General features: G+C 39.3%; 1 protein-coding gene across 4 annotated transcripts in view; it reads right to left on the minus strand.

Annotated features, from left to right (window-relative positions):
* The window catches only part of DTNBP1 (dystrobrevin binding protein 1), a 145,685-nt gene that overhangs the window by 112,710 nt on the left and 13,369 nt on the right, over positions 1 to 19,606 (minus strand). For all 4 annotated transcript variants that reach the window (XM_036448076.2, XM_036448078.2, XM_036448075.2 and 1 more), the window contains exons 3-4: positions 19,122 to 19,172; positions 12,028 to 12,088 (exon numbers count right to left, since the gene is read on the minus strand). In XM_036448076.2, the coding sequence (XP_036303969.1) occupies positions 12,028 to 12,088; positions 19,122 to 19,172 (112 nt within the window). The remainder of the gene's footprint in view (positions 1 to 12,027; positions 12,089 to 19,121; positions 19,173 to 19,606) is intronic.

The following is a 19,606-nucleotide window of genomic DNA, read 5'->3' on the forward strand; positions in this document are numbered from 1 at the left end:
AGCCCGCCAGCCACAAATTTGACATGCTATGATAGCTGCAGATGGATTTAGGGACTACCTAAACTTGCAACAGAACCTGCTACAACATTCCCATACAAATCTCCTGGTGCACACAAGCAAGTTTCACAGTGAGTTAGAGATGCGTCCAAGTTATTGCTCTTATCTCCCAAAGTGACTTGACAGGACTTGGGGTAATTAAACTCCCCCCAGTCAAATTATTGCTGATTTTAGTAGCCTCATTTTTATACTACACTAGAGTACCGGTGCATAAAATTTGTGCACGGGTAGGGTCCCAAGGCCTGGCCTGCAATCAGGGCCAATCAGGTTCCCCGCCTCCCCGCTTCCTCCTTCCCTCGCCACCAGCATACCATGCCCCACTGCTGCCTCTGGCCACCGACCATGTTCTGCACCACCCCCTGGTGGTCAACACATGTCATAGGAAGCGATCGAACTCCTGGTCTCCCAGTTGAATTCCTGAGGGGACACTTTGCTATATATAGACTAGAGACCTGGTTCACGAATTTGTACACCAGGGAGGTCCCCCAGCCTGGTCTGTGGGATTGGGCTGAAGCCAGCTCTCCAACATCCCGAGGGCTCCCAGATTGTGGGAGGGCGCAGGCCAGGCCGAAGGACCCCATGGGTGCATGATCAAGGCCAGGGAAGGACTAAGAAGGTTGGCCAGCTAGGGAGGGACTATGGAAGGGCTCCAGGGCATGTCCATCTGCCTTGCTCAGTCCTGATTGGCTGGATCCGAGCACCAAGCTAACTTACTGGTCATAGTGTCTGCCCCCTGGTGGTCAGTGCACATCATAGTGAGCAGTTGAATGGCCTGAGCGTATCATTAGCATATTATGTTTTGGCTGAAAGGATGACCGCACACTTAGCATATTAGGCTTTTATTATAAAGGATAGTAAATAGATGATATCGTACCAACATTACCAGAGAAAATGTGTGCCATACCAATATTATCAGGGGAAGTTTGGGACACAATACTCTTAAAATAACCCTAGGAAGGGAAATTATTTGAAAGGTATGTGCAATTTCAACTTCCACTTATTGCTAACTCATTTTTTTCTAATGTGATTGTGCCAATGGATTTACACTCCATAGTTCAAGTTGTTCCTTATCATGTTTCTTCCCAGGGAAGAAACAAAACTATCTACTGCAGCCGAAACCGGTTTGGCTCAATGGATAGAGCGTCAGCTTGGGGACTGAAGGGTCCCGGGTTCGATTCCGGTCAAGGGCATGTACCTTGGTTGTGGGCACATCTCCAGTAGGGGGTATGCAAGAGGCAGCTGATCGATGACTCTCGTCGATGTTTCTAACTCGCTATCTCTCTCCCTTCCTCTCTGTACAAAATCAATAAAATATATTTTAAAAAAATAAATAAATAAAAACTATCTACTGCAAATAATAACTGTCTGCCCAGAAAACTCAAGGCTTAAATTTTTGATTATCTAAGGAGTGTGAATTTGTGGTTTTAATTTGTATTTCCTTGATTACTAATAAAATTTAAATATATTCTCATGTTTATTGGCCACTTCCATATTTTTTCTTCTATAAAATGCCAGGTCCGCCGAAACCAGTTTGGTTCAATGGATAGAACGTCAGACTGCAGACTGAAAGGTCCCAAGTTCGATTCCGGTCAAGGGCATGTACCTTGATTGTGGGCACATCCCCAGTAGGGGGTGTGCAAGAGGCAGCTGATTGATGATTCTCTCTCATTGATGTTTCAAACTCTCTATCCCTCTCTCTTCCTAAAAAATCAATAAAAGCCGGGACCGGTTTGGCTCAATGGATAGAGCGTCGGCCTGCGGACTGAAAGGTTCCGGATTCAATTCCGGTCAAGGGCATGTACCTTGGTTGCCCAGTGGGGTGTGTGCAGGAGGCAGCTGGTCAGTGTTTCTCTCTCATCGACGTTTCTACCTCTCTGTCCCTCTCAATTCCTCTCTGTGTAAAATCAATAAAAAAATATATTTTAAAAAATCAATAAAATATATTAAATAAATAAATAAATAAATAAATAACATAAAAAATGCCAGGTCCTACCTTTTGCTTGCTTTTCTGTTGGGTTACTGTCCTGTTTTTATTGGTTTGTAGGGATTATTTATATTTTCTGAATAGCTGTACTATGTTCTGGGAATTGCTTAATATTTTAATGATATTGTTTGATAAATAGAAGCTTTGATAAAAATTATCAATATTTGTATTTATGGTTGGTGCTTTTAATGCCTTGTTTAAGAAATCTTTTTCTAGCCTTCTATTTTCTAAAATATGTATAGTTTTCTTGTTTACATTTAAGTATAATGGAACCAAGAGAGACCTGAATATCCACAGCCGCAGCGACCACCAAGCATCTGTGACCCCCAGAACGCCGATCCCAGGCAGCGCGAACACCTGGCTGCACTGGAGTGCCCCACTGCTCGGCGAAAAGGTCAGATTTCGGGGGGAGAGGGTGGAGAGCGCTCGCGGCGAAGACAAAAGCCTGCGCGCACAGAGCGCACAGAAGCTGGAAGACAAGGGCAGTGATTACAAGTAGAAGCCCCAGCTGTTGGGCGGTTGTCACTGGTGAAGGTGGACGGGGCTCCTAATGGGAGATATCTAAAGAGCAACACATTTGAATCTGCCTCGGAGGGATATCGGAGAGTTGCGGGAGATTGCAATTGCTCAGATCTGCCCCCTCCCCCCTCCGTAGTTCCTGCTTCAGAGAAAAAAAAAAAAAAAAGGAAAAAAAAAAGAAAGCTGGAGACTAGAGTCTGGGAAGTCAACCTAGAAACACTGCCCCCAGAGGCTAATCCACAAATTGACTCTAGTGTAATAAAAATAAAGCAAAACCTGCATAAAAATCAGGACTGGATCATAACAATAGAGGAAGCGAATGACCTTCATTACTGCAAATTTTATTTAAAATTTTGAAAAAAATTTTTTTTAATTTTTAAATTTTTGTTTTTTATTTTTGTTTTCATTATTTGCAACGTTTACTAAGAAACTATTTTTTTTCTTTTTCCTCACTTGATTTTATCTTTATAATTATTACATTGTATATGTAATCAACATTATTACTACTACTAATTTACCTTTTTCATCTTATTTTCTTTTGTTTATTTTTATTATTTTTACTTCATTTGATTATATATATATATATTTTTTTTAATTTCAGGATTACTGTTCTACAGTCTTTATCTATCTTTCCTTCTCCAACGCTTTATTCTATCTCAACCCTACCTTTATGCCTTCACCCTCTTTCCGATCTTTTCCTTTGGTACCCCGTTTATCTTAAACCTTTCCTGCTCTAGATTTTCCCCATTCCTTCTGTCTACCCCCTCCTAAAATTTCACCCTACTTGTATATATCTAATTTCCAACTACCTGCTCCAAACCCATTCACACCTCCCTCGCAGTTGTCCTAAAAAACAAAACAAAACAAAACAAAAAACAGTCTTTCTCTCTAACTCTTTGAAGTTGTATGTTGAATGTTAACTATACTGAAGTTATATGCTTTTTGTTATAAGATTGATTTGCCTATGCTTTTTGTTTGATTGTATGTCTTTGTTATTCTGGGTTCTAGTCAACACAACCACCCTTATTGGTGGTTATTAATATCGCAAACACATTTCTATTCAGTGCCTTGTGTGTTGTACCTGGTTGTGTTGTATTTTGTGCCTTTAAATCAAAGCAGGAGAGACAAAACTACACAACCAGACATCATGGGGAGACCAAAAAACACCCCGCATATGAAAGAAAAGCAGGCTTCACCAGAAAAGGAAGTAAACGAGATAGAGGCAAGCAACCTACCTGAGCAAGAATTCAGAGTAATGATCATAAGATGGCTAAAAAGAATGGAAGACAAATTTGACAATATGAGTAAGAACCAAGACGAAATGAAGAAAAACCAAGAAGAAATGAAAAATGACATTGCTACTGTAAAGAACTCAATAGAAAGCATCAAGAGTAGATTAGAAGAAGCAGAGGACCGCATCAGCGAGCTAGAAGACAAGATGGAAAAAATACCCAATTAGAACAACTTCTGGAAAAAAAAATTAAAAAACAGGAGGAAAGTCTAAGGGAACTTTGGGACAATACAAAACAAAACAATATTAGGATAATAGGGGTTCCAGAAGGAAAGGGAATTGAGGAAGACATGGAAAACGTATTTCAAGAAATAATGACAGAAAACTTTCCTGAGATAAAGAAAAAACTCACACAAATCCAAGATGCTCGCAGAGTCCCAAGCAAAATGAACTCCAGATAACCAACCCCTAGGCACATTATAATTAAGCTGGTAAACACCAACGACAAAAAAAGAATTTTAAAAGCAGCCAGAGAGAGACAGAAAGTTACATGTAAAAGAACCCCCATCAGACTAGCAACTGATTTCTCCACAGAAACTTATCAGGCCAGAAGGGAATGGGATGAAATATACAAAGTCATGCAAAGGAAGGGTCTGAATCCAAGAATACTATACCCAGCAAGGCTATCAATCAAAAGTGAAGGTGAAATCAGGAGCTTCACGGACAAAAACAGATTAAGGGAATTTATCTCCACCAAACCAGCAATGCAAGAAATGCTAAAGGGTCTACTGTAAAATTAAAGAAATACAAAGCAAAGAAGGAACACAGGGGTATAGAATAAAAATGGCGTCAAATAAGTATCCATCAATAATAACTTTAAATGTAAATGGACTAAATGCTCCAATCAAAAGACATAAGGTGTTGGATTGGATAAGAAAACAAGACCCATACATCTGTTGTCTACAAGAAACCCACCTCAGAAAAAGAGATGCACACAGACTGAGGGTGAAGGGATGGAAAAAGGTTTTCCAGGCGAATGGAAATGAAAAAAAAGCTGGGGTAGCAATACTTATATCTGACAAATTAGATCTCAGAGTGAAGGACATTACAAGAGATAATGAAGGCCACTTCATAATACTAAAGGGAGCAATCCAACAAGATGAAATAACCCTGGTAAATATATATGCACCCAACACGGGAGCACCCCAATATATAAAAAAACTGCTGGAGGACATTAAGGGAGAGATTAATAGCAATATAATTATAGTAGGAGATTTTAATACCCCACTATCACCCTTTGACAAATCATCTAAACAAAAAATCAGCAAAGAAATATCAATCCTAAATGACTCGCTAGACCAGATGGAATTAACCAACATCTTCAGAACATTCCACCCCAAAGCCACAGAATATACATTCTTCTCAAGAGCACATGGGACATTCTCAAAGATAGAACACATTTTGGGACATAGGCAAAGTCTCTTCAAATTCAAGAAGATAGAAATCATATCAAGCATCTTCTCAGATCATAGTGGCATAAAACTGGAAATTAACTACAATGAAAAAAATCCAAAGAAATCAAACACATGGAGACTAAACAGTATGCTATTAAACAAGGACTGGGTTACCAAAGAAATCAAGGAAGAAATTAAAAACATCCTGGAAACAAATGACAATGAAAACACAACTATCCAAAATCTATGGGACACAGCAAAAGCAGTTTTGAGATGGAAGTTCATATCCCTACCAGCCTATTGCAAAAAACTAGAAAAAATGGTAACAAATGATCTAACTCTACAACTCAAAGAGTTAGAAAAAGAGCAACAAGAAAAGCCCAGTGTAAGCAGAAGGAAGGAAATAACAAAAATCAGAACACAGATAAACGACATAGAGACCAAAGAAACAATACATAAGATCAACAAAACCAAGAGCTGGTTCTTTGAAAGGATAAACAAGATAGATGGACCTCTAGCCAGGCTAACCAAGAAACAAAGAGAGAGGACCCAAATAAACAAAATCAGAAATGAAAGAGGTGAAATAACAACAGATCCCGCTGAAATACAAAAGATTGTTACAAAATACTATGAACAACTCTATTCCAACAAACAGAACAACCTGGAGAAAATGGACATATTCCTAGAAAAATACAAACTTCCAAAACTCAATCAGGAAGAATCTAAAAATCTCAATAGAGCAGTGACTTGGGAAGAAATTGAAACAGTCATCAAAAAGCTTCCAGCAAACAAAAGCCCAGGGCCAGATGGCTTCAAAGGAGAGTTTTACCAAACATTCAAGGAAGAACTAAAACCTATCCTCCTCAGACTATTCCAAAAAATTAAAGAGGAAGGAACACTTCCAAACTCCTTCTATGAAGCCAGCATCACTCTAATACCAAAACCTGATAAAGACATCTCAATGAAAGAGAATTACAGGCCAATATCCCTCATGAACATAGATGCCAAAATCCTCAACAAAATTCTAGCAAATCGGCTCCAGCAGAGCATCACAAAGATCATACACTATGAACAAGTAGGATTTATTCCAGGAATGCAAGGTTGGTACAATATCTGCAAATCAATAAACGTGATACATCACATAAACAAATTGAAAGATAAAAATCATATAGTCATATCAATTGATGCAGAAAAAGCATTTGATAAAATCCAACACCCTTTCCTAATAAAAACTCTCAACAAGGTGGGAGTACAAGGATCATACCTCAACATAATAAAACCAAATATGATAAACCCACAGCCAACATCATACTCAATGGGCAAAAACTAAAACCATTCCCTCTAAGAACAGGAACAAGACAGGGATGCCCACTTTCGCCACTCCTGTTTGACATAGTACTGGAAGTACTAGCCATTGCAATCAGACAAGAGGAGGAAATAAAAGGCATCCAAATTGGAAAAGAAGAAGTAAAGTTATCCTTATTTGCAGACGACATGATATTGTATATAAAAAACCCAAAAGACTCCATTAAAAAACTAATTGACTTAATAAATGAATTTGGCAATGTAGCAGGATACAAAATTAACGCCAAGAAATCTATGGCATTTCTATACACCAACAGCGAATTTATAGAAACAGAGACTAAAAAAGCAATTCCATTTACCATCGCACCATAAAAATTAAGATACCTAGGAATAAACTTAACTAAGGAAGTAAAGGACCTATATGCGGAAAACTACACGACACTGAAAAAAGAGATAGAGGAAGATATAAACAGATGGAAGAACATACCATGTTCATGGATTGGTAGAATCAACATCATCAAAATGTCCATACTTCCTAAAGCAATCTATAGGTTTAATGCACTCCCTATTAAAATATAATACCAACGGCATATTTCACTGACCTAGAAAGAACTCTCCAAAAGTTCATTTGGAACAATAAAAGACCCCGAATAGCCACAGCAATCCTGAGAAAGAAGAGTAAAGTAGGAGGGATCTCAATACCAGACTTCAAACTGTATTACAAAGCCACTGTTCTCAAAACAGCTTGGTACTGGCACAAAAACAAACATATAGATCAATGGAATCGAATTGAGAACCCAGATATCAATCCAAATCACTATGCTCAATTAATATTTGACAAAGGAGGCACAAATATACAATGGAATCAAGACAGTCTCTTCAATAAATGGTGTTGGGAAAATTGGTCAGATACATGCAAAAGAATGAAACTAGAACACCAACTTACACCATGCACAAAAATAAACTCAAAATGGATACAGGAATTAAACATCAGACGGGAAACCATAAAAATACTAGAAGCATCCACAGGCAACAAAATCTCAGAGGTATGCCAAAAGAACTTCTTCACTGATACTGCCCCTAGGGCAATGGAAGCTAAAGAGAAAATAAACAAATGGGACTACATCAAAATAAAAAGCTTTTTAACAGCAAAGGAAACCATCAACAAAACAACAAGAAAGCCCACTGTGTGGGAGAACATATTTTCAAATGTTACCACTGATAAAGGTTTAATCTCCAACATCTACAAACAGCTTATACAACTAAATAAAAGGAAGATGAATGATCCAATTAAAAAATGGGCAATGGATCTAAATAGGATATTTTCAAAAGAAGACAGAAGGAAAGCCAAAAGGCACATGAAAACATGCTCAACGTCACTAATTATCCGAGAGATGCAAATCAAAACAACAATGCGGTATCATCTCACACCTGTCAGAATGGCCAACATCAACAAATCAACAAACGACAAGTGTTGGCGAGGTTGTGGAGAAAAAGGAACCCTCGTGCACTGCTGGTGGGAATGCAGACTGGTGCAACCACTGTGGAGAACAGTGTGGAGTTTCCTCAAAAAACTGAAAATGGAACTCCCATTTGACCCAGTAATCCCACTCCTAGGAATATATCCCAAGAAACTAAAAACACCAATCAGAAAGGATATATGCACCCCTATGTTCATAGCAGCACAATCTACAATAGCTAGAATCTGGAAACAGCCTAGGTGCCCGTCAGCAGATGATTGGATAAAAAAACTATGGTACATCTATACAATGGAATACTATGCTGCCATAAAAAGAAGGAATTCTCATCATTTGCAGCAACCTGGATAGAACTAGAGAACATTATGCTGAGTGAAATAAGCCAGTCAATAAAAGAGAAATACCACATGGACTCACTCATTTATGGACATTAAAAAACATTATAAACTGACAAACCAAAAGATAGATATAAAGACAGTAAAGCAACAAGCAGACTGTAAAATTACACCAGGGAGAGTAGGGAGATCTGGGGGAGATAAGAGATCAACCAAAGGACTTGTATACATGCATATAAGTACAACTAATGGACACAAAACTCTGGGGAGGGAGGGTATGTGGGGGGGGGGGGGCAATGTTAAAATATGTACACAGATAATAATTTAATAAATAAAAAAAATTAAAAAATAAAATAAAATAAGTATAATGGAACCAATATCTAAACCAAGGTCTTTTTTTATTTTTTATTTTACTTATTTTTATTTTTTAAATTTTTTTAAAAATTGGTTTCAGAGAGGAAGAGAGGGAGAGATAGAAACATCAATGATAAGCATCTTTGGTCAGCTGCCTCCTACATGCTCCTCCTGGGGATTGAGCCTGCAATCTAGGCAACCCTAACCGGGAATCAAACCATGGCCTCCTGGTTCATAAGCTGACACTCAACCACTGAGCCATACTAGCCAAGTGCAAGTGTGTATTTTTAAAAGTAAACAACATTTTTTTGCTGATTTAAAAATATTAGTGATTTTGTTTTCCCCATGACAGAACAGGGCAGCCATAATAAAAAAATCTTCAATTAACATTGACCTGCATTCAAAATAAAACACAGATGTAGAAGAATTTAAACCAAGGTCGTTAACTACTTTTATCCAACAATATACTGGAGATTCTCCCCAGTGTAAAAAGACAAGAAGAAATGAAAGTTGTACAGATTGGAAGGGAAGAAACAAAACCTACCATCTCCATAAAAGAATTCCCATCCCCAAAACAAATTACAAAAATAAGTGGATTTAGCAAAACAGTTAAATATGGGATCAATATACAGCAAGTCAAAAATTGCAGGTTTTGGTAGATAGCAGTACAAAGACGTTATCTTCCATTAAAACCTTGCTAAATGTTTTACTCTGAGTAGATACTTAATTTTACTGAATGTATTTTCTGAATCTGATGATCATATATTTTCCTCCTTTAATGTGTTAATGTGGTCAATTACATTTAAAAGACTTTCTAATGTCAAAACAACATCTTCTTTTTAATTTTACTGATTTCAGAGAGAAAGGATGAAGGAAAGAGAGACAGAAACATCAATTATGAGAATCACTGATTGGCTGTCTCTTGCACACCCCACACTGAGGATCAAGCCTGCAACTTGGGCATGTGCCCTGACGAGGAATTGAACTGTGACTTTCTGGTGCATAGGTCAACACTCAACTATGAACTGGGCTCAAATCAACTTAATCCTGGAATGAACGTGGTATATTTTGTTTTTTATGCTTTGCTGAATTTATCTGTCAATACAGTCAAGCACTGCAGAATGTGTCCCAGGCAGAATGTCTTTTGTTTTTCATTCAGTATTCACAAGACATATAACAATCAATACTAAGTTCGGCTTAACATTTATACAGGAAAACTTTATATTTAAGCAAGATACATATTTAAAAAAAAAAACTATGAGAAGATTCTGAAATTACATTTAAAATACATTTATTAGAACATGATAATCACAGGACAGTTTGAGGAGCACATCCATAAAGGAGACACGTGCCTTGCATGTTGCTAGTGTTGAGAGGCCAAAAACTGCCTATGAACAACTGTTTGTTAATAACTGTATCAAAAACTTGGCAATCAGAAAACTATGTTTTCAGCACTTTACATCTTAATAGATTGCTAGCCACCCATGTATAGACATAGACATATTGCTTGTTTTAAATATGCTTTAGAAAGTTGGTTGAAGGTTTGGGGCTGACATGTAACAAATTGTAATTTTTCACATTTACAGTATAAGAAATAGGTTCCTGGTTAGTGTTTGCATAAACCATCTGATTTTCAGAAATTGATTATTAAAGTTAAGTGAGAGATGATGCTATTTCTGTTCTTCACAAATTAACCTTAAAATTTTGTCCTCCATATTTATCTTTAAAATCTGAGGTTAGTTGCCAAAGCTGGTTTGGCTTAGTGGTAGAGCGTCGGTCTGCAGACTGAAAGGTCCCAGGTTCGATTCCGGTCAAGGGCATGTACATTGGTTGCGGGCACATCCCCGGTAGGGGTTGTGTAAGAGGCAGCTGGTCGATGTTTCTCTCTCATCGACGTTTCTAGCTCTCTATCTCTCTCCCTTCTTCTAATAAAATCTGAGGTTAGTCAATATTAATACGCTAGAAGCCCAGTGCACGAAATTCATGCATGCATGCAGGGGAGAGGGGGTGTCCTTCAGTCTGGCCTGCATTCTCTCCGATCTGGGACCTCTCAAGGCATCAGGCCTAAATGGTCAGTCAGACATATCTCACACAATCTAGGCTGCTGGCTCCCAACCGCTTGCCTGCTTGCCTGCCTGATTGCCCCTAACCTCTTCCGCTTGCCAACCTGATCAGCCCCTAACCACTCCCCTGCCAGCCTGATTGATGCCTAATTGCTCCCCTGACGGCTGATTGCCCCTAACTGCCCTCCCGTGAAGGCCTGGTCACCCCTAACTACCCTTCCCTGAAGACCTGGTCCCTTCCAACTGCTCTCCCCTGCAGGCCTGGGTCCCCTCCCCCAACTGCCCTCCCTTGCAAGCTAGTTCCCCCCAACTGCACTCCCTTGCAGGCTAGTCCCCACCCCAACTGCCCTCCCTTGCAGGCTAGTCCCCTCCCCCCAACTGTCCTCCCCTGCAGGCCTGGTCTCCCCCATCCAATTGACCTCCCCTGCAGGCCTGGGTCCCCCCCAACTGCCCTCCCCTTCAGGCCTAGGTCCCCCCCCAACTGCCATCCTCTGCAGGCCTGGTCCTCCCTTAACTTCCCCCCTGCTGGCCTGGTTGCCCCCTAACTGTCCAGAAGGAAGTCAGATGTCCAGAAGATGTCCATCACCTGGTTTAATTAGCATATTACCCTTTTATTAGAATAGATTACAGTCTCACTAATGTAGGTAAAGGTTAAGTCAGTCTAAATTAATTTAACACCAGAATCATAAAAATGTCTTTAGAAAGGAGTTTGATTGACATTAATAGCACGGAGTATTTGATCTTGGCTAAAGCTCTAAGTACATGGACCAAATAATTTTAATTATAAGTCACATATTATATATTCATTATATTCTCTATGTATAGTGCTAGAGAATAGTTTGAACTTTTAAATGAATTAAGGCTGACACCCCTAAAATTTTATATTTATTTGCTAAGCAAGTTAGTGATTTTAGGTAGATTGACCAAAGTTAAGCTTTTGTTCAAATAATAAAAAATTCTTAGTGGGTAAAAAGAAATTACACATTGTAATTTACATATGCAAAGACATGAGACTCAAATACCTTGATGAACCATCTATTTACTTGTTACTTGAGAATAAAAGTCAAACTCTCTAAGCCTAATTAAATTACCTGAGTGAAATATTATGAAAATGTGCTTTAAATAGGGAGTTTCATAATCAACTGCTAAATTCAATTTCAGATATCCTGAAAAACATTTTAATATAAATCTAATTTTTTAAAAACTAGCATATCCCACAAGTATAAGATTATACAATAATTCTTTACCTCTCCAGCACTCGCACATTCCTTGGCTCTTCTGTGAAGTGCAGCCCATGTATCTTCATACCTTAGAAAAGCAAAAAAATATTCAAAATGCAAAAAATAATTCAAAATTTTAATATTTTAAAACATTTAAAAATACTATTTAAAGATGAGCCTAGAACATCCTATGGTTTCTGAAAAGAAAAGCTAAAAAAATAATGGGGATATATCACAAGGATACAGGAGTCACTTTGAAGGGGCTTCCAATGGTCAAATCTGGGAAAATTTGAGCAACACAATACATAATGGTAGTATTAGGTAATTAATTCAAAGAATTAAACAAACATCCATGATTGCCTCTAGAAATCCGGGGACTGCCTAATCACCACTTACCACCTCTGCCTGCCTGATGGTCCCTAACCACCTCTGCCTGGCTGCCTGATTGCCCCTAACTATTCCCCTACCAGCTTGATCTCCCCTAACCACCTCTGCCTCGCCCTGCACCCAGGACTCAGGATTCCCTCCTCCAGCCAGTCACAGGCACCTGGGATCCGGGCTTCCCTCCCTCTGGCTGGCCACAAGGGACTGTGTTGGGTGGCTTCACCCAGGCTGCAACCATAGGTGCTGGCACCCAGGACCATGGAGGAAGCAGCTTGTCCCTCTCCCAGGCTACAGCTTTAGGAGCTGGTGCCCAGGACCACAGGGCAGGCGGCTTGCCCCTCTCCCAGGCTGCAGGTACAGACACAGTTGCTGGCATCCATGACCACTGGGTGGACAGATTGTCCCTCTTTTAGGCCGTAGCCCCAGCCACTAGCGCGTAGGACCACGGAACATGTGGCTTGTCCCTCTTCCAGGCCACAGCCTGGCTTATGCCCATTCCTCTCTCACAAGCACATTTGTGCCTGGCTAGTCCCCATGCCTCTCCCTGCAGTATTGAGTGTCTGAGCCATAATGGCATGATGGCCATTTGCCTATTAGCTCTTTATTATACAGGACTAGTTGCACGGTGCACGTTTGTGCACAGGGAGGAGGGTGTCACTCAGCCTGGCCTGCACCCTCTCCAATCTAGGACCCCTCAAAGGATGTCCTACTGCCGGTTTACAGGGATCAGGCCTAAACTGGCAGTCGGACATCCCTCTGGCAATTGGGACTGCTGGCTCCTAACTGCTCACCTGCCTGCCTGCCTGCCTGATTGCCCCTCACCACTCTGCCTGCCAGCCTGATAACCTCCAAATACCCCCTGTGCCAGTATGCTCACCCCAACTTCCCCTGTGCCAGAGTGCTCGCCCCCAACTTCCCTCCCTGCTGGCCTGCTCGTCCCCAACTGCCCCCTTACTAGCCTGCTCATTCCAAACTGCCCCCCACTGTCCTAATCACCTCCAACTGACCCCCACTGACAGCCCGCTCGCCCCTAACTGTCCCCCTGATGGTCTACTTAGCCCCAACAGCCCTGCCCCCAATCAGCCTGATTACCCACAACTGTCATCCCATCCTGGCCTCTTACTGCCTCTACTTCGGCCCCACCACCATAGCTTTGTCCAGAAGAACATCCTGAAGGTCTCCCAGCCTAATTAGCATATTTCCCTTTTATTAGCATAGATAGAGGCCTGTTGCATGAGTGGGGGTTGGCTGGTTTGCCCTGAAGGGTGTCCCAGATCAGGATGGGGGACCCCACTGGGGTGCCTGGCCAGCCTGGGTGAGGAGCTTATAGATGTATGCAAGCTGTCCAAACCCCCAGCAGGGATCCTCACCCCATGAGGGTGTGGCCAGCCTGGGTGAGGGGATGATGGCTGTTTGCAGGCTGGCCCTGCTCCCCAGCGATCCAGATTCCGAGCCCTCCTTTTTTTCTTTTTTTCTTTTTTCAGAGCCTCCTTGAGTGGAGGTCAGGGCCAGGTGGAAGCAGGTATCTGGGATTTATTTATCTTCTATAATTGAAACTTTGTAACCTTGAGTGAAGGCCAGGGCTGGCCAGAGCAGGCAGGAAAATTAGCTTCCTCCCTCACCGAGGACCATCCAAGCCTCCTGCTCACTCCAGCTCCATGGCCACCGCCATCTTTGTTGGGTTGCTTTGCATATTTGCTCCTGATTGGCTGGTGGGTGTAGCAAAGTGATGGTTAATTTGCATGTTTCTCTTTTATTAGTATAGATGTTATCACAAATTTTTTTAAATTTAAAAATTATTTAGATATCTGCTATTTAAAAATGGCTTTTCCTCTACTCAAGTATTAGTTCTAAAGAGAAAAGAATTTCAGTGCAATGAATGAACACATTTATAGATACCTTCCTATGATTGTAAATTTTTCACATTAAGTCCAAAAATGTACTCCATCCTAAAAAAACTAGCAAAGAGAAAAATCTACATCTCCAAAATAAATCTTTGAATAAAGTCTTTCAACTAAATAATTAAAAAATAAAGATAAAATGTAAACAGTAAACATTATAACTCTGACTGAATTTTACTATACCTCCTTTCAGGTTCATGTATGTTCTTTGCACAACAAAACCAAGCGGGAAATTATTATCAAATTGAGCACTTTCATTTCAGAGAAGAAAAGGCAAATCTCTAATTTAGCAACCATAAAAAGAAACCAAATAAATAATGAGAAAAGAGCCCTAGTCAGTTTTGCTTAAGGGATAGATGTCAGCCTGCAGACCAAAGATTTCCCCAGGTATGAATCCTGTCAAGCACAAGGTACCTTTGATACAGGCTCCTCCCTGGCCCAGGCCCTGGTTAGTTGGGGCCATGCAGGAGGCAACCAATCAATGTGTTTCTCTCATATTGGTTTTTCTTTCCATCTTTCCTTCACTCTTCCACTCCCCATGAAAATCAATGGAAAAATATCCTCAGGTGAGGATTAACAAACAAACAAATGAGAAAAGAGAAAGCAAAATGTAGGTATAGTGTCATTATAAATACAGATAAGGATTATACACCAATAATGAACTCACAGAAAGAGAAGTTGAAAAAACAATCTCATTTACTACTTTACCAAGTAAGATACCTAGGAATAAACTTAACTAAGGATGTAAAAGACCTGTACTCAGAAAACTTCAGGACATTGAAAAAAGAGATACAGGAAGACATAAGCAAAAGAAGAACATACTGTGTTCATGTTCTGGTAGAATCAACATCATTAAGCTGTCCATACTACTCCAAAGCAATTTACAGATTCAATGCAATCCCATTACAATACCAACGGCATATTTCACAGACCTACTACAAACTCTCCAAAAATGTATCTGGAATAAAAAAAGACCCTGAATAGCCATAGCAACCCTGAAAAGAAAAACAAAGTTGGAGGGATCACAATACCAAATATCAAGCTATATTACAAAGCCATTGTTCTCAAAACTTTCTTGTACTGGCACAAGAACAGACATATAGTCCAATGGAACAGAACAGAGAACCCAGAAATAGAACCAAGCCATTCCGCTCAATTAATATTTGACAAAGGAGGCAAAAGCATACAATGGAGTACATATAGTCTCTTCAATAATGGTGCTTGGAAATTTTGTCAGATAAATGGAAAAAAATGAAACTAGATCACCAACTTACACCATATACAAAAAACAAACTCAAAATGATTAAAGGACTTAAATGTAAGATGGGAAACCATAAAAATCTTAGAAGTCTCAGTAGGCAGTGAAATATCAGACATATATTGTAGCGATATCTTCACCAATACAGCTCCTAGGGCAATGGAAACTAAGGAGAAAATAAACAAAGGGGACTACATTAAAATAAAAAGCTTCTGCAGTGAAAGAAACCATCAACAAAACAAGAAGGCCCACTGCATGGGAGACCATATTTGCTAATGCTATCTCAGATAAGGGTTTAATCTCCAAAATTTACAAGGAACTCATACAACTTAACAAAAGGAAGATAAAGAATCTAATAAAAAAAAAAAAGGGCAAAATCACTAAATATAATCTTTTCAAAAGAAGACATATAGAAGGCCCAGAGATATATGAAAACATGTTCAAAGTCACTAATCATCAGAGAGATGCAAATCAAACTGACAATGAGGTACCATCTCACACTTGTCAGAATGGCTAACATCAACAAAACAACAAACGCCACGTGCTGGAGAGGATGTAGAGAAAAAGGAACCCTCGTGCACTGCTGGAGGGAGTGCAGACTGGTGCAGCCACTGAGGAAAACAATATGAAGTTTCTTCAAAAAATTAAAATATGGAACTCTCATTCGATCTAGTAATCCAACTTGTGGGAATATATCCCAAGAAATCAGAAACACCAATCAGAAAGGACACATGCACCCCTATGTTCATAGCAGCACAATTTACAATAGCTAAGATTTGGAAACAGCCTAAGTGATCATCAGCAGATGAGTGGATTAGAAAACTGTGGTACATCTACACAATGGAAGACTATGCCACTATAAAAAAAAATAAAAAAAATAAAAAAGGAACTTTACCATTTGCAACAGCATGAATAGACCTGGAGAGCATTATGCTAAGCAAAATAAGCCAGTAGGAGAAAGATAAATAAATGTGGGATATAATAAACAATATAAACTGATGAATAAAAATACTCAAATGTGGGATATAATAAACAATATAAACTGATGAATAAAAATAGATCAAGAGACAAAGAAATAGTGAACTAACCATCCAACTTCAGAGAGAAGGCAGGGGAGGGAGGAGGATAAGAGATCAACCAAAGGACTTGTATGCATGTATATTAGCATAACCAACGGACAGGGACACTGGGGAGGGGGGGGGGGGCTTGTCGTGGGGCGGGGGGTCAATCAGGGAAAAAGGATACATATGTAATATTTTAAACAATTATATATATATACCAAATAAATAAATACAAATAAGGAAAAACCATACTTTCTACTGCACACATCTTAACTACGTATCTGTCAGAGGACACATTTTTAACTACAGAACTACATATAACAACATACTACATATAAAACCATATTTAACAGTTTTATTAAAGTATATAATTCAGTATTTGTAGTATATTCACAAATTTGGGCATCTATTATCACTATCTAATTTCAGAAAACTTTCATCCCTCCAAAAAACATACACATTTGCACTCATTACACATTTCTCTCTCCACCAAATCTCAGCAACCACATATATATTTAATGTCTCTATGAATTCATCTCTTCTGGACATTTCATAAAATATGTGGGCTCTTGTGTTGGTTTCTTTAACTTAATATGTTTTTAAGTTTCATTCACAGTCCTTGTGACTGAATAATATTCTATTGTATGAATATGCCACAGTTTGTTTGTCTATTCAGGTGATGAATATTTGTACTGTTTCTCCTTTCTGGCTATCATAAATAATACTGTTTTATGAATAATACTGCTCTGCACACCTGTGTACAATTTTTTATGTTGACATGTGTTTTTACTTCTCTTGGAGTGAAATTGCTGGGTCACATAGTAAATTTATGTTCAACTTTTTGAGAAACTACCAATCTTTTTTTTGCAGTAGCTACACCATTTTACATTCCCACCAGCAATACAAAAAGTTTCTAATTTCTCCATATCCTCAACAATACTTGTTATTATCTGTCTTTCTTATTATTGTGGGTGTGAAATATTATTTCATTGTGGTTTTGATTTGCATTTACCTGATGACTAATGATGTTGAGCACCTTTTCATATGCTTATTGGCCATCTGTATATCTTCTTTAGGGAAATATCTATTTAGATCCTTTGGCTATTCATTGGGTTGTCTTTCTATTTTTGAGTTATAAAACTTACTTATATACTCTAAATACAAGTCCTTCATCAGGAATATGATTTGCAAATATTTTCTCCCATTCTGCAGATTGTAATTTCTTTCCCTTTTTTGATCATGTTCTTTGAAGTAAAGAAGTTTCTAATTTTTCTGAAGTCCAATATTTCTATTTTTTCTTTCGTTACTTATGCTTTTGATGTCATAGCTAAGAAAACCATATCTATAAAACCATGAAGAAATAACAAAAAAGTAAGAATCGAAGTAAGAAAATGATTGAGAACTCAAATTCAACATCAACTTTCTGCCGAAACCAGTTTGGCTCAGTGGATAGAGCGTCGGTCTGTGGACTGAAAGGTCCCAGGTTCAATTCTGGTCAAGGGCATGTACGTTGGTTGTGGGCACATCCCCGGTAGGGGGTGTGCAAGAGGCAGCTGGTCGATGTTTCTCTCTCATCAACGTTTCTAGCTCTCTATCTCTCTCCCTTCCTCTCTGTAAAAAATCAATAAAATATATTTTTTTAAAAACACACACAAAAAGAAAAACACAACAAGATCAACTTTCTTGTGACTAGGTAAGAAGGCCGGCAGGGGGTTAGTGACGGACAACCCAACGACTGAACAGCAAGCAGGCTGCGTGGGGTGTCCAGGCTGGCAGGGGGTTAGTGAGGGATGACAAAACAACTAAACAGCAGGCTCTGCGGAGCGACCAGGCCAGCAGGGGGTTAGTGAGGGTGACCAAATGAATGAACTGCAGACTGCATGGGGCAGCCAGGACGGCAGGAGGGGCAGTTGGGGGAGACCAGGCCAGCGGGGTGACCAGGCCGGCAGAGAGGGGACAATTTGAGGCAACCAGGCTGGCAAAGGGGAAGTTGGGGGCAACCAGGCCAGCAGAGGGCACAATTAATGGTGATCAGGCCAGCAGGCAGAGGCGGTTAGGGTTGATCAGGCTGTCAGGAGGGCAGTTAGGGGTGATCAGGCAGGCAGGCAGGTGAGAGGTTAGGAGCCAGCGGTCCCAGATTGTGAGAGGGATGTCTGACTGCTGGTTTAGGCCAGATCTTGACAGTTGGACATTACCTGAGGGGTCCCGGATTGGAGAGAAAGCTGGGCTAAGGGGACCCCCCATCCCCGTGCACAAATTTCATGCACTTGGCCTCTAGTAAGCATAATAAAGATACATAAAGTAATGAGTATTAAATATAATTTGATCATTCTGCTCAGTCTTAATAGCCTTTGTATGAACCAATGAAAAGTAAAAGCCCTTCTGAGAAAGGAATAAGCAAATAATTCCCAATCATATAAAATTTCATTATTAAAATTTCTATCTACAAATTATAAAGTATTTTAGACAAGAAAATAGTCAGAAGTAAAATCTTCTTATTTAAATGAAAACACTTACCTGCTAAGTAATTCCAATCCAGCAGAGTACTTTGGCAAATATGAAACAGTCCTGCCAAAAAAAACACTTATTTTATTAAAACTGTTTCTAATTTAGGCCAATTAAAAAAAGTTACATATAAGAATTTTGGCATTGTCAATTGTAACATGAAATATTTTAAAATCACTAATGACAATTTACCTAATCTTTTAGAGAAATACATTGCTTTATTTCAAAGTACACTGTTGTATTCTATCAACAATCACTTGGCCTTATACATTAGTTTCAGCACATAATAATAAACACTTTAATATGGTACAAAATAAGAATTTTTTTGAAAGCTCATTATCTCTAGGTTGAAAGTGACATTTGGCCATGTGCTTTACATTATTAAAAAGTGAACAGAGCTAAAGATGTTTGCTTGCCAGGTACTGTTCCATTACTAATTTGCTTCTTAATGCAGGATTTTTAATTTGCTCTTAGTATGAAAATAAAATTATTAATGA

This window comes from Pipistrellus kuhlii, unplaced genomic scaffold (genome assembly GCF_014108245.1).
Source record: "Pipistrellus kuhlii isolate mPipKuh1 unplaced genomic scaffold, mPipKuh1.p scaffold_m20_p_2, whole genome shotgun sequence".
Classification (NCBI taxonomy): domain Eukaryota; kingdom Metazoa; phylum Chordata; class Mammalia; order Chiroptera; family Vespertilionidae; genus Pipistrellus; species Pipistrellus kuhlii.